This window comes from Nipponia nippon, unplaced genomic scaffold, assembly GCF_047370975.1.
Source record: "Nipponia nippon isolate SJK-2023a ecotype South Korea unplaced genomic scaffold, ASM4737097v1 scaffold_1, whole genome shotgun sequence".
Lineage (NCBI taxonomy): Eukaryota > Metazoa > Chordata > Aves > Pelecaniformes > Threskiornithidae > Nipponia > Nipponia nippon.
In genome coordinates this window covers 46,368,174-46,384,287 of record NW_028262290.1, presented here as the reverse complement: position 1 = coordinate 46,384,287, position 16,114 = coordinate 46,368,174, and the positions used below count along the sequence as shown (strand labels likewise).

The following is a 16,114-nucleotide window of genomic DNA, read 5'->3' as shown; positions in this document are numbered from 1 at the left end:
CAAACACTACGTTTTCTTCTGGGTCACTGAACAGAACTGATCCTGTGAATGGTACAAAAAGCAAGGGAGATGGCATAAGGGAGGGGTGGTAAATGCAGGGAGGAGGCAGGGGGTCTAGCAGCTGTAACCCTCCTTAGTTGTACTGTCCAACCATAGCTTTAGTCTCTTCTCTGCGACTGTGTTGGTGAGAAATAGAAACGTTTTCTTCTTAGTTAATTGTAAATACGCAGGATGAGCCTCTTAGGAAAAAGTACACAGAACAAACTTTACAGATTACTTATTGTTTTCCTGAATCTCAAAATAGCATGGAGAATTTTTTTCTTTTTAATGTTACTTGGAAGGTACTATAGCTAACAATTATTAGGTATTGATAGCATCAGTAACCCAAAACTGACTAGAGATACAACTCAGCAGAGTGAGACCAAAGACTCCACAGCTGCTATAGATCATATGCTACTTACTTCTCCAGATTATTTGGCAGTACTCTGAGTTTTGTTTAACGTAAATATACTTCAGGGATCTAAACCAGGAAAACATGGGATTTCATTTTGTACAGATTTTAGACTATCTCCCTGTTGTAATACCTAAACATCTGTGAGATATCCTCCATTCAAATACAAATCTCTTGAGACAGTTCTCACAACTCTAAAAATTAAAGATCTCATAGACGATTTCAAATATGGCCTGCCCCCTTCTAGGGCCGCATTCTCTCTCCATCAACATTGCCATTGAATTGTCAGCATCTTACTGAAAAGTGCAGAAAGAAAAATGTGTATAAGCTTGAAGTTACTTGAATAGTGTTGTTACAAATGTAGAAATTCTTTAGTCTATTTTAGGATGCTTCTGAAACTTAACTAGCAAATAGGTATGTAAACGTTCCTAAACAGTATATGGTCTTTCATATTTCAAGAACAACTATCCCAAATCAGAGAGAATTCAGTTATAGGGGTAATACTTTTTTAATGAGAATGATAGAAGACTGGTCTGTTCATAAATTATTTTACATTATCACAAAATAGTATTCACATTAGATACTAAAATATGTACAAGAGTGAGTGGGTTTCATTTTATAGGAACGTTTTACTATGCTTATAGGCTTATAATGGTGTCATGAAATACAGTGCTTCTAATTATAATGGACACGGGGAAAAATACAGGAACTGTATAACACATATGCAAAATTGGATTTTCACAAATCTTTACCCACATTTTCCATGTGGTTTCACTAGCTTTTTAAGAGACTGAAAATATTTTGTTTTAGGTTTCAGTTTGAAATCATTCATGCCAACAATGGTGTATGTTCAATAGCGGACATATGCTGTCCCACACTTCCAGTGCTTTAGAATTATTATATTACGATTTTGTCTCATGAACATTCATAAACCTTCAGTTTTATTAAAGTTTATATAACTTTTAAATAGTGGAATTCACAATAACAGCAAAGAACATTCCATTTTATGGAAAGGGAAAAGATACCAAACCACCTTAAAGAGGGGGGGAAAAGAGCAGCATGCTAGGGAATTTGGAGAGAGTAACTGTGTCATTAAAAAGAAGCTGAGAGAGATTAAAGCTGCATATTTGGTTAGTTATTATGGCTCTCTGCAGTCTTCCAAAGGGAAAACTTTGGCCATGCAGAATTAAATCTGAGACTAAATATTTCATGAAGTGGCTTGGACAGCAGACACAAAAATCTACATATACATCAGTTCATTATAGCTTTGACTGTCAACATCATATTCCTTGTCTTCCAAGTAGTAGGAACTATAGGCCTCACTGGCAAATAACATCTACATTAAGAACCTCAGAGGCTGAATTTCCAATGAGCTTTCTGGGGTATCATACACTAACAGCTCCGATAAGTAATTCCTATTTATGAAACAATAGCCACTTCATTAAATTTCCTACAATTACATAAAGAATGGTTTTCAAAAAAGAAACTGCTGCTTCTGCTAATAATTATAGAGAGCTGTTAGGGAAATCTGACTGGCAGTCAGCTTCAAGGGATGGCTGTCCCAATGACTTTTATGGTAAAAATACAAAGAAATTCTGGACAAAATAATTTTGGCACAAACTTGCCACTTGAATAGAAATGGCAAGGCATTCATAATGCAGCAGGAGATGTCTGCACAAGTGGATACACCCAGGTTAATCAAGATGGCTCTACATGCGTGGGTCTGATACCAAAAGAGGCCAGCATCTTTGCACAACACTGCAGTGTACATCTAGAACACATTTATATCTAGCCTGGCATACAAATGTATGGCTATATTCGGCAATGCAGGGCCTTATAAGAACCAGCTCCAAAAGAGAGGGTGCGTTTACACAGCACAGTGCAGTCCACATAAATACGCCACCTTGAGTCCCTCCAAAAAATTAGCTCTGTTGCATCACGTTGTGGAGAGACTCGTTTGGAATGAGTTAGCTTTGGAAGACAAAGCAAGAAAGCCATGCTAATGTGGATCTCACTCCCAGATCTGCATCAGTTCAGGTCTATGTCTTCACACCACTGCACAGCAAGATGCCATGTACCTAAAAATACAGTCATGATATGATATAAAAAGTAAAAATGAAATATGAAACTGAAAATGAGGTATAGGTGTTATGGGAGAAAAACAGCAACAGGAAAGAAAAAAAATGATACTTCATCTCCATAGGAAGCTCAGGCCTGTTGCCACATTCATACCATCTCTCCTGACACACGCCATAGGCACTGAAGTGCCTAACAGGTTAAAACACAATGCTACATTCATTTTCCTTTTTCTCTGCTTTGCCCTTTATTTTCCCCATCCTTGAAAGCACCCTCTGCTAATGCAAGAGTCAGGGTGCTTCTCAGAACATCATCATTGAGGGACAAAGATTTTTATGAAATCTAACAGCAATGACTACTGCTGGGTAATGATTTCCATTGTTTCTCTAAAACAATTTGAACTCTCAAGAGATACGCGCAACAGTCATAGAACCTCTAATATATCATTTAAAATTGTCTTTTTTTTTTTAAGCCTTATGGCTGTTTTTTGTTGTTGGTTTGGTTTGTTTTTTCCATCTCAGAGAACTGTTTTGAAGAGAGATCAATAATTTATCCATGATCCTCTTAATTTTCATAGTGCTGAGCACTAATGAACTAGTAGATAAAACTATGAAGATGTCAGACGTGTCAATTATTTCACTGTACTTTACCTAAAGCGTAAGCACAAAAGGTGGTAAAAGCACTGAACAGCCACACCCAGGTGGGAACAAGTCCAGGACTGGTACCTGAAATAAATCGGGTAGTGAGTCAGTGTAACAGTGGTTAACATCAAAGAAGTCCACCGAGATAGGCATATACATATAAGCAAGCTGCCACTGATTAGCCACTATGTCAAACAGATGATTGAAATATTTGGTTTTGACCTTAAGTCACCAGTGAGCTCTATCAAAGAAGCAACGAGCAGGCTTGAATGTGTTTATACCGTAAACGAGAAAAGGTAAGGGAGAGGCTTTTTGGTCCTGAAATGACTCTAGTGTTGCACAAAATAATGATAGTAACTAGGCAAAAATTTTCACAGGTCATGGGAAGACTACCCATCAGCAAATTAGTTAATGTTTATGTAATATTTAAATATAAAAAAAAAATAGTTTTCAAGTGTGATCATTCTTATTAGCACCACCATGGGTTTTGTATACCACTTTTATTATCTGAACAGGAAATTTTTGTCCTTAGGCTAGGACAGATATTAGCACCCTTTTTTTCATTGTAAAAAGGAAATTAATCTGGAAAAGAAAGTTGAATTGGGCAGAACCCAGGGTTCTGTTATTGCTCTGCTGATCGCAATAACCCAAGGTTATTGTTGCTCTTTTAAAGAAATCAATCCTTTTTCCAAAGAGCGTTCTGTTTAACTTAAACATAATCCAATAAGGACTCTACCAGCACTAGGAACCACTGTATATGCAAAGCCCTCTCAGGTTACTGGCATTCGGCACCGAACACAGGGAATACCTGCACACAGAAGGGTGTCCTTGCTGAACGGGGAGATGCCACTACCTAAAGCACTGCCCTGACCACCTTTCTCTCAATGCCTCATCTTGCCACTCTGAAAGAAAAGATGACAATTCCTGCCTCCTACCTGCAAATTTTCAAACTGTAGAATGAAAACCAGCTGTCCAGGAAATTAAGTCTTGTATTTCTGATCCTAGGTATGGGATTGATATATGATACTCAAAAGGCTCATTAGGTTGCATGAACGTTTTCAATCAGTTGAGAAATGATGGGCACTATTCTCGTGTGAAATCAAATATAGGCTTGCACTTAGAAATCTCGACTCTAACAGACTTAACCACCATTTCAAATGTCTTCAAGTTTAACGCGTATCTACTGGGAACGTGCCAAGATAAAATTATCCCATTAACGGATGTGTGCTGGATGCTCTTTGATTACAGAACTTAGTAAATATCAGCTGCATTGATAAAAAAACAAGTGTTTAAGGATGAGGCCAGATAACTACATAACATGCTGGTCCTGAAAACTTAATGCTCATACAGGATTATTTTTGAACCAAAACTGCTAACAAGTATCCCTGCCTCTAGAATTGTTGCGATAAATGTACAAACAGCTCACGCCAAAGGATACCTCCTGAACCTAACGACAGGCGTAAGAACTTAAAGGCAGCTAAAAAACCCCAAACGTAATTGTTTCAGGAAATAAAAGCATTCACCAAATTGTCTGGTTTAAAGAAAAGCAAAGATTTTTATACATTAATCACCAGGGAGATGCTTACTACTTTCGGTAGGCTCCAACAGCTGGTCTGAGAAGCCCAGAACTGAACGTGCCCTATGCTCAGGAGCAACGAGCTCCAAAAAGATTTTGACTTGGTCTGCCATGAGGAGCAAATATGGACTTGGACTTTGAAAGTCCTAATTTCAAGAGACATTTGTTTATAAACTATTTCTTCTTTGTCTAGAAGCAGTCTTCAATGGGGGGGTGGAGTAATGAAAGGGAAATTAATTCATTCAGGCATGGATTTAGGTATTAGGAAATGTGAAATCAATGAAAATTTTATGAAGAACATTAAGGAGGTTTTTGGCTGTGTATTTAAATCCTGGCATGCACTTTAAATAAAATGGGATACTATCATAGACTTTAAGCAGCACATGCTGAAACCCATATTTAGGGATGAAATTAAGTAAGGTTTTTCAATAAAATTATCTAAATTTATAATGCCATGTGTGAGGTCAGATCCTCCTATAGGCACATGGAGCCTCATTAAGGGAATGAGTGGACAACGGAAGTGTCTGATACCTCCCTGCATCATTGAGAAGTATGACATAAGCAGCTCATTAATTCTGAAAAATTACAACATGAGGATATTTACCTGAGGCAGTGTAGTCCCAGTCATAAAAAGATATTAGAAAATAATTAACTAAAATCATGACAAATCCAGAGAATGTTAACAGGTTGGGAGCAATCCACAAAGGCACTATCTGTCAAAAAAAGAAAAGAAATCTAAGAAAAATCATATTTCAAATTGTAAGTTCTATTTTAATTAAATATTTTTTATTTTTTATTAGGAAAGAAGAAGCCTGCATGTGACATCACCAATGTTCAGATTTGTAGGTATTTTCCCATTTTCAAATTAAAACACAGTTTTCATTTTTGAAATTTATTTGCAAATGTAATCCTTTTGCCTGATCTTTGTGACTGCAGTAAAAATGTCATTCAAAAATGTCGTATTTCTTATGTTATACACTACCCTTATTTTCCCAGCCACCAAGGAAAGCTTCTCCCGACTGTGTGTATCACAACGGAAAGAAGACTGCAGCACCCCAGTGTGGTAATTCAGCATCCACGGGGCGGGTTTTTTTAAGCGTCCTATTCCCACACTATAACAAGGAAATTTCGTCTTCGAAAATATGTTAAGAATTTCCAACTCAAAACAACAACAAAATCAGACACTGAATGCATTACCCTTTTAGATCCACAAGAACTCCCTGTTACAAGCAGCTCCCTACTTCTCCGGACAGTAACTTTCTGCAGGGTCTCCCTCTTTAGCCATAAATTATAAACACTCCCTTAATTCATTTGACTTTGTAGAGTGCTGAAAAGAACTCTCTGTCTTCACTTGAGCCTCTAATTCTTTGTCCCATTAACCATTCTCAGCTATTCATCCCCTGTGGCTTTAAGGTATTCCTTACACTGCAACAGGGATCCTTTCTGGTAACACTCTTCCCAAGTAACAGTTTCTCAAAAATATTTTCTGAAATAGCATACACAGCTTTCTACGTGTTTTTTAGACAGAATATATTTTGCAGAAATACTAAGTATCAACTGCTACCGTCACTCAAACACAGTATCAATGTATTCAAAATATAAAAATATTGGAGGCTTATAATCAAATTCTTTGGAGTGCCTAAGGACTGAAAAATGTTTGTTAAGTACTCCAACATTTTAAGATATTACAAAACAATATTAAAGAAAAATAAGTTAAATAATTTCAGATACTAATAATAGTTTTTAAATCAAATGCTTTGTTAATTTCTTTGGAGTAGCTAGATGGACAGACAGATGAATACATACTTATTTATACATCTTTACATTTCCTCTATCCTACTACTACATGAAAAATTCACATATAGAATTTGAATGCTTGGACTGATTAATTATCCTGATTAGATCCTCTTTTTCTACTATAGAACAATTAATAATATTCAGGAGAAATTGTGCAACTGATCATGTACAGTGTAAACTTTAAAAAATCAGATGAAAATTCCTGAATATTTTTCACTTATATTGCTTAGATGTTTTCTTTAATAACATTGAGAAAAATATTAAATCTGATAGTTGCTTTCCTTATGACCAGGATTTTATCACTAAGTTTAAAATACTGTATGTCAGCTCTTAGAGTATTTAAAATACATACAGCTACAATAAAAAATTTTAACATATCTATCATTCTGAATCTTCAAAAGCGCAATTCTAAATCCCTAAGAAGAAGTAACAGCAAGTGTTCCTGAAGCTCCTTTAGGAGAACACCTGAGGAGGAACCCTTCACTGTCCGGTCCCCTCTCCTTACATTGACTGCATGCTCAGCATGCAGCGACAGCAGCACAGCTCCCAGTTTTGCTACCTGGGGATGCAGAAACTTGGTAAGATGGAGGCTTGATATGAGTCGTCTGCTGTGGAATTTGTCTGATGTCTATGACCTTATGTGAAATAAGAAGGACAGATGCTGAAGAAAATCTAGATTGGTCTCTTTTAATCTAGAACATAGATCAAAATAGCGTGTTAAGACAACCTGTGGATGAACTGTTTACACGGATATACAGGTGCCATACAAGGTATTGTTTTAAAATGACTGATTTCTCCTGCATGAACCATAATAATTGTTGACTATTAAATAAAGTGGGGCACCATAAATGTCTGCTTTCTAATTAGGTTCATCATTCTAAATAGTCACAATGTCATTATTATTACAGGAAATAATTTATGCTTACACTGTGCAAACACGAAGATGTTATTTTAACCCACTTTCTTGCTAACATCATGTATTTTAAGAAGGAAACCATCAAAGCATGTTGCTATCCTTGCAATCCCTTTGGCTGGTAGACACAGCATGAAAAACAGTTACAGGATATCCATCCTCAGGAAAACAGCCTCTCCTGCAGTTAAACCCCTAAGGACACTCTTTTGATCCTTACCAAACATAATCTGTCTAGGTATTTGGAAAATATTCCAGTTGCAAAATCCCTTTTGTTATATTTAATGCCCCTTATTCTCTTGGTTGGCATTACGCTACGCTCACCCTATTTCACAATTTGAAAATGAAAGGGTGTTAAAGATTAACTTCTTACACGTGTTGGAAAAATACAGCCTGAATTTACCAGTATCCTATAGAAGGATACGTTGCAATCTTTATTATCTAATTAACAGACAGTAGAAGTCTAATACATCAATGCCCTACATGATTAATACAACTGGAGGTGTGACTGGGGAGAATCATGTTTGCTCTCTGGCAAAACCATTTTATGCTTGAACCTTTTAAAAAACTTCTAGTTCCACAAAATACTAACTGATTTCTGTTTTAACAGGTCTACAGCCATTCACGCTAAAAGCCTTAATACAAACAGCAAATGTTTTAATATATCAACTGTCTATTTGGATAATAAACGTTAAAGTACACATATTTATATAAAGCTCTGTTCAAACTTGAAATATTCCTTAACTAAGTCACTTGAGACCGCTAATATTCTACTCATGCCCAATTCTAGTGATAAAATCAAAGTTCATAAAGGCAACAGAGGGGGGGTTAATTGACTTCAGTGAAGCTGGCATACACCTGTGTATCCCAGTGGGATTTCCTCCTTTTCCTCTCATTGTCCTGAACAAATACAATTTCTCATGAATACAAATAGAGGAGAAATATTCAGTTTGTGTAGTAGCTAAGTAATACACTCCATTATCTGCCAGAGAGCACAATTGTGCTTTACTATAAAATACAAATTTTAATTAAAGGCAAAAGGACGGAGCATTGAATTACTTAAAGACGAAATACCTATAGCTGTATAACTAGAATAGTTTTAAATAACGTGTAGAGAAAGTTAATTTAACTCTGTAGTTACACGTAAGTGTTACTATAGTTTCATACAACATGGAAAAGCTGCCACGGGCAGGAGTATCTCAGAGTACTTCAAGCCCATTATAGAATCCAGGCATGAAACGTTACCCTTCACTTTCTTTTTTAGCACCAGATTCAACACGTTTCTGAAGCACGTATATCTAAAAATCGCACTCAAACTGACACGGGCACATGATACAGTATGTAAGAAAGATGTCCCTGGGAAAAGAAAGAGAGGCAGGTAATGCTTAGGATAGGACGAGAGGAAACGGCCTCAAGCTGCGCCAAGGGAATTTTAGGTTGGATATTAGGAAAAACTTCTTCACCAAAAGGGCAGTCAAGCACTGGAACAGGCTGCCCAGGGAGGTGGTTGAGTCTCCATCCCTGGAGGTATTTAAAAGACTGGTAGATGTGGTGCTTAGGGACATGGTTTAGTGGTGGACTTGGTAGTCATAGGTTAATGGTTGGACTCGATGATCTTAAGGGTCTTTTCCAACCTTAACGATTCTATGATTCTATGATTTCCTGGTGGATTTCTAACTTAAATGCACAAATTCTCTGCTTTCCTACCATCCCCACCACAGGTAAATGAGCTGGGTTATGACAACATGTTTTCAGTCCTTACATATGTCAGCATCCCAACTCAAAAACTCCCACATCTTCTTTAATGTCAGGCTCTTCTTAATTTCTCCTAACATAGGAAACACATCTTACAATGAATTCTGTGTTACGGAATACAGAGAAACTTGTGTTGCAATTAGGAAATCTCAAGCCTCTCTCCTCATAGATTTTTTTTTTTGGCTCTGTGAATTTTAGGTTGTTTTTTTAACTCCTCTAGAATCTGGTAAAATAGTCCCTGTGGAATCCTTATTTTCACCAGATTAGAAACTCAAAGATAGTCGATTCATATCTGCAAATGGATGTACTAGGATGTCTGAACTGAAAGAAATTACTTCTCTCTGTCATCAAGAAGCACGCTTGTACTGCCCAATTTTGAATGAACATATTACATGCAACGTTTCTTCTTAAAAAATTATCCCAGCTTTACTATATCTCCCTATTGCAATGAACTGTTCTATTTAAATAGAAATAAGATGATATATTGTAAAATGTAAATTCAATATTATATTCTAGATCACAGAATATTATACTCTAGAGCACGCTCATAGCCCAGTTATAATGTTTACAACAGGTACAAGCTACAAAAAAATCAGTTATCAGTAAATGCATTCAAAGCTTCTCCTTCTAACAATAAGATTTGATCACATTTATTACGATACCACTGTTTACTTACACTTCAAGAGAAAAAAAGTATTTCTTGGTGAACAGATGAGCAGAATTTTCTCGGACTGAGTTTGGGACAACAGTTACTGCCATACCTGGTTTCAGTATCTAGCCAGGAACAAAACCATTCTAGCAACTTCTGTTCCTACTAATATTTTACAAACAGTTAAATTTTGCCCAATAAGTTTAGTACTCCCCCAGTTCTCATTTTTATCTCTAGCAGCAACCAAGAAGACTCTAGTGCAATCTCCATCACATACTGCTTTCCCCTCTGCAGCTGTGCATTCCTAGCTCCTCTGCAGGACTCTGATTTTACGTGGCAGTATCTTTTAACATTAGAATGACTACTTCTACAAAAGCTGAGAGCAATATCATTTCCCTTTAAATCCTTGTGATACATCACTGAGAATTATCCTGTAATGCTCTTGCACCAGAAGGCAAAGCAGAACGCTCATTGCTGTATCTTCAGGGTTCAAACCAAACCAAATGCTGAAGTACAGACAGCACCCACTCCAGTCTTTGGTTCTGTACTCAGATCTCCCAGCTTTTGAAATAGGTTTTCAGTCCTGTGCTCTGGTTTGGGTTCTCCTCCAGCAAGAAGGGAACAAAATCATGCTCACCTAAATTTAAGGAGGTTTAAAAAAATCTTAAGATGTCACATTTTTAATAGGATCTATCACCCTATGCTACATGGGGACAGTCAAGAATGTTGCTTTTCTTCTGGGTAAACCCTGCAACCATTAGAAGAACGTATCCCTAAAGGAAGTTTTTTGCTGATAATACTTTCACTTCGATTTGGTAGCAGATGAATACCCAGGATCTCCTAAACCAAAGTGCAAGTGCACAGTAAAGCCTCTGGTCACCTCCCTTGCTGGACTCTAGAGTGCTGGCGGGGGGCTTTTCTGCCTCATTGTTTTCCTCAATATTATGATGGGAATGAAAACAGAGTCTCTGAACTGAATTACTGAATCCAGTCTCACATCTTTGAATTGCTTTTCTCTCATACCAGGTTTGGGTTGGTTTTTAATTATTAAGTTAGGTCATATAAACACTTTCATGAAATTACATTGAGGTTATGAACGAGAGCTTATGATTTTCCTGCTAAGCAATAATCAAGCATAAGCAATACCTGAATTATAGAACTCAAAGATGGCAGATCCAACAGCACTCTGACCACGTACATCCTTTTTTGTTTGTATAAAGGTTTGTTTTCAAGTCTGCTCCAATCTAAAGATTTCCTCTAAAGAGGCAGATGCAGAAGTCATTGCTTCCTTGGAGATCAATAAAAGTTCATATTTATTTGAGATACAGCCTTTTTTTTGCCAACAACAGCAAAACTAATTGTGAGCAGTTTTATTTTTAAAAACTGCAGATCATAATGCATTCAAGAGATGCCATCTTCCAATCATTATGGTGATCATGGTAACCGCTCTCATTTTCAGCTTCGTAGAGAACCGCCTAGCTCCCTCGAGCAAGTACCCTTGGGAGAAAATGAGACAGCACTTGCATAAAATCATGTGCACAGCACAGAGAGAAAGCCATGCTGTTGTTAGGCAGCATATGCTGCACAAAAATAATTTGTACTAAGTAAACCTTTCAATGTCTGCAAAGCTGTTTAATGAAAGATGTAATAATGAAAGATGTAAAAAAGAAATGGATGCCTTTCGTATAAGCCATCAGAAAAAAATAAACAAACCTTGTTTTTCTAAGAAAAAACACCTCAAAATCCAAACATACGCATCTTAAATATACCTATATATCCTGTAACATTTGTTTTCTTTTATATAGATGTCTTAATTACATCTTTATTAATCAATACGTGTTTTTAAATGAAAATACATCCTGTATTTAAAACAAATTCTTACATTATCATGTGATATTTCTATTAAATAAAATTCTTACCTTAATAATTTTGTTCCAGATGGGCTGCATAATATACACAGATAAAGGATTTGTATCCACAGCACTGTACTGTGAGGAAAAAAGCAAACATGTTAAACAAAGCACTGAACAATGCATATTTTTCCATCACTGTATATCTTTCAGCATCTAAGAACAATCACTCTGAGCGTGACTGGCGTCATTTATTTTATTCTGATGACCATTCGCACAGTTTTGTTTTAATTCAAAAGCACTGGCCTGGTTTACAATTACCTTGTTAGCAACTCTATGTACTAACACAAAGGTTTAGGCTGGTGAAATGGCAAACAGTTCTGTAGTCACATTTTACTTTTAAATTCTTATTCATTTTACAAGTCACCCTGAAAGACTCTGCATTTCTACTGTATTTTGGATTTAATACCTTTATTTGCACTACCAGTAATGCATAGTCTGAGCAGTTCATCAGTAGTATGCAGAACAGATAGTGCATACAGAATATGGTCATAAGTGGAATATTATCTTGCAGAGATACACAGCTTTTGACATAGTAAAACAGTTGCATTTGCACTATGCTAATTAATGTAAGGCGATGTTATTATAAAAATAAGCTCTAAAATAGCGCAATTCATTACCACAATAAAATTTCCCTATTGGACAGACTTGTGAAAATATTATATATGTTTTATAAATGCCAATAAGTACATGTCTGTATCTTTTGCAAACAAAGTATTTCAGAAATCTGAGCCCACCCCGAATTGCTGTTGTCTGCTTTCTCCTCAGAGGACAGTATCAAGTTTTATCCTGCCTTGAGATTGCAGGACACAGACTCAGAACAATCTGTAGAAGAAGGATCTTAACTGATAATATCACTCACAACCATGTTCTTGAGCCCTGGTGGGTCCACTGTGGGAGAAATTAGCCATGGTTGGGGTGGCACACGTAATTCTTTCAGAAATTCTTGGACTTTGAAAGTACATATATGGCTTATGTTGTTAGCATGATGCATATGACTCACATAAAGATTCAGATATATCTATATACAGCACTGTGCAAACATCGTGGGCAGACAATGGGAATAAGATAGAGATGTGTTAGACCACAACGCGTCGAAGCTGTTCACACGCAGAAGAGCTGACGACAGAGAGGCTTTCATTTCACTTAACTTCAGCTAACAGCTAATTGTTCTCTCTATAGTTAATTTATCGACCTCTCTTAGCCAACTACCCTTTGGATGAGATTGCAGTCTGGAAGTACCTGTTTCAAGTCATTAATTATCAAAGGAGCCTAGACACTTGTCTTAAACTGAGTTACCTTTTAGGTGACTGAAGTCTGGCAAGATTAATCTCAGTTTCAGTATCCCCATTCACCAAGCTTTTACACACACACTTAACCTGCACACATCTGAGCTAAGAGCTTTCGGTGGACAAGTGCAAGCAGGACAAAAGATTAATGCAGCATGCCTCAAGGTTTTGAATGCACAGTCTATGACTTTTCATCTAACCTTTCTGAGGATATCAGGCTACAGAGTGCTTAAGAACTCTTCCACACATTTCCTTTTTCTGTCTGCATACAAAGGATACATTTTAATTACTTTCTGGACAAAACAAAGCATTTACTTACTTATTTTGTAAGTTGTGGTTAAGTTTTAGTCACAGATAATAAATGTAGTAAACTTGTGAAATTATTACAACACAGCTACATGTTGTGAATACTTATTGGCAAACATCCAAGAAATCACTATCAGCTACTGGTCAGACCGGGCAGACTAACTTTCCACAGGGAATAAAATGTACAGTTTAGTGAAGTGTACATCACTGATTTTTTTTTCTAAAAATATTAGAAGTGTCACTTAAGTGTATAATTTTTTTCTGCTTCTACCACCCCTGTTATTTAAAACATGAGACAATTCTGTCATCAACAGCTTTTCTGCCAGAATATATATTAGAATTCTTAAATACATTACCTCAGAAAAAATGAATTTGCAAGTAAAACTAAAGTTTTCACTATTCTGTATGTATTTGCAGCTCCAGATGCTCTATTTTATACTGTGTCTTTCAAACATTGATTATTACAACTGACTGATATATTGATGGTCTAGCTTGCATACAAACTAACCCCAGTCTGAACTGTCCATAGCCTTTGCTTATATTTATGCCAAAAATAACAATACTATCAAGCCATACAATACCTATGCCAATAGAACAGTCAGCTAGTACTTAATTCACGTGAGAACTATGGAAATCCTCCGAAAATGAAGACAATTCAAAGTATCCATTGGCGCTATTGAGGTTCCAGGTAATCGGGAATCTGCCCAAAGTTTCTCTGCAGCTATTGCCTATTTCCCTACCTCAAGTGGTATTCAGAGACTATGTGAGGGACGTGATAATTTGTTGACTGGCAAATTCAATGAATTCAGCCATACCTGGATAAGAATGTGCAAAGGTCAAAACATGTGACCTTCACTCCTGCTTGGTCTTCTCTTTCTCCCCTCCACCCCAAGCCTTCAACACCATTAACAAAATCACAAAATCCTAGCTAAATAACAACAGTAAAACGAGGCTTTCTACCCAAAGTACTTACTGGCTGTCCAGAACTATTACTTGCTCGCAGGAGAAAATTCCATTTTCTTACATGGAAAATATAAGAGATTATGTAGTTTTCCAGCATATATCTATATAATAGACACGAACATAAGACACAGTCACCTTTTTGTTCGCTTGACAGGTTCCAAACTCAAGCACCAAAAATGAAAACAGTCCTTATTAAAAAAATATTAGAATTACATTCAGCTTCTGTCACCTAAAGACATTTCAAGACCCATCACACTTCATCCTGTTCATTCCTATGTCTGTGGCTGAACCATGGTCCTCGGCGCAGGGAAGGAACATTCAGGAGATGTGCAGAAGAATGGAAATCTGCTCTTCGCTCATCAGTAATCTGTTTTAGCCAGACCAAAGGAAACACCCATGGAAAAAGCATTCTGCTAGTTTTCTGTCATGGCAAAAATAAAACTTGGAAAATAAAATCTGCTATACAGCTTAACGCTCTGCTTTGCTCTGCTCCCAAGAAGCTACTAACCTCAAGGCCATGAAATCCTCAGGAGTTTAATCTTCATGGCTGCCCAGAAAACCAAATTACTGAGTTACATGCTCACATTACCATCAATGAACATGAATGCAAGAGTGCACTGAAGCTGATGTAAAAAAAGTACTGCCGTTTGCTATTGCTTAATTCTGTCCTTTTCACGGCACTTACATTAAAAGACAGAAGTCGAGGATAAGCTTGTTGGAGGTTTTTGAGTGCAAGACTGATACAAGCGCTAAGCACTCCCTGGCAAACACTTTCTCCACTAGAAAAGGGATTGTGATTGTCCTTATACAAAGAAGGGGGGCTTGGATTAATCAGAAAGCTTAACTTAATTATTTTTAAAAGAAGTTGTAATAGTTCGGAGGGAACAGCAGTAGTGAGGGAACAGGAAAAATGGCATTAATCGACTCCATCTTACTCCCAAGTTCAAAAATGTTTCTGCTGTTTTTTTTAAATAGCTGATATCTCCTCGAAAGCCATCTGCAACCCCTCTCTGTGTTAATAATGGCTTCTAGTAGCACTAGAAATGAGAATACAGACAGCAGACACATGTGCATACATACATGTTGACTCGGACCTAAGATGTGTTTTTACTCTGTGTTCCTGCATCTGAATCTCCATCCAGCAGATCCAGCAGAGCATCAAGTCTGTACTGGTCAGCTGTGTTAGAGGGAAGAGGAACGATGAGAGGATTAATGTGAAGGGGGAAAAAAGGTATAAACAGTAAGAAAAGTAAGAGTAAGGAAAGAAAAGTAATTGAGAAAAACAAGAGAAAGAAAAATGAGCCAAAGCAAAGGTCTGGCTACACAGAAGAGAAACAATTGTTCGGGAATGGCAAAGCAGAGCCAACCCACCCATGGGTCAAAAGCACTCGTGGTCACCAAGGTCTGCACTGCTAAATACAAGAGGAACGGTACCTTTGGCTCACATCCACACAGTTTAGAAATACCTCCCCTTATTGCAAACTGGTCACATCCACACCTCCCAGCACTTGCTAGAGGGGTTTTGGGCCTCATTATCTGGCCCTGCACACCTAATACGTTATTAGCATTGAGTATGTTTCAGTTCAAAGTATCTAAAACAATCTGGAGACTACGTTGTAACCCAGCAAGACCACATTTTCCGAGCATGGAAGTGAGAGTTGTGTTATGCATGTTCAAAGATCCAAATGCCCATGTTGGGAGAGTGCTGAATGACAGTGAAAGCCAAAAAATGGTTGGTCTGTTCTCCAGAACAGACTATTTCCAAAACAAAGCCTAGCTATTGTCTTGGAG

The 16,114-nt window shown here is 37.1% G+C and overlaps 1 protein-coding gene across 4 annotated transcripts in view; it reads right to left on the bottom strand.

Moving 5' to 3' along the window:
- The window catches only part of LOC104019770 (ethanolaminephosphotransferase 1), a 60,016-nt gene that overhangs the window by 31,810 nt on the left and 12,092 nt on the right, over window positions 1-16,114 (bottom strand). For 2 of the 4 annotated variants that reach the window (XM_087753793.1, XM_087753807.1), the window contains exons 2-4: window positions 11,775-11,843; window positions 5,349-5,457; window positions 3,178-3,252 (exon numbers count right to left, since the gene is read on the bottom strand). In XM_087753793.1, the coding sequence (XP_087609919.1) occupies window positions 3,178-3,252; window positions 5,349-5,457; window positions 11,775-11,843 (253 nt within the window). Of the gene's footprint in view, window positions 1-3,177; window positions 3,253-5,348; window positions 5,458-11,774; window positions 11,844-14,333; window positions 14,387-16,114 lie in introns of those variants that run through there. The other 2 variants (XM_087753798.1, XM_087753818.1) reach the window with 2 other exon arrangements.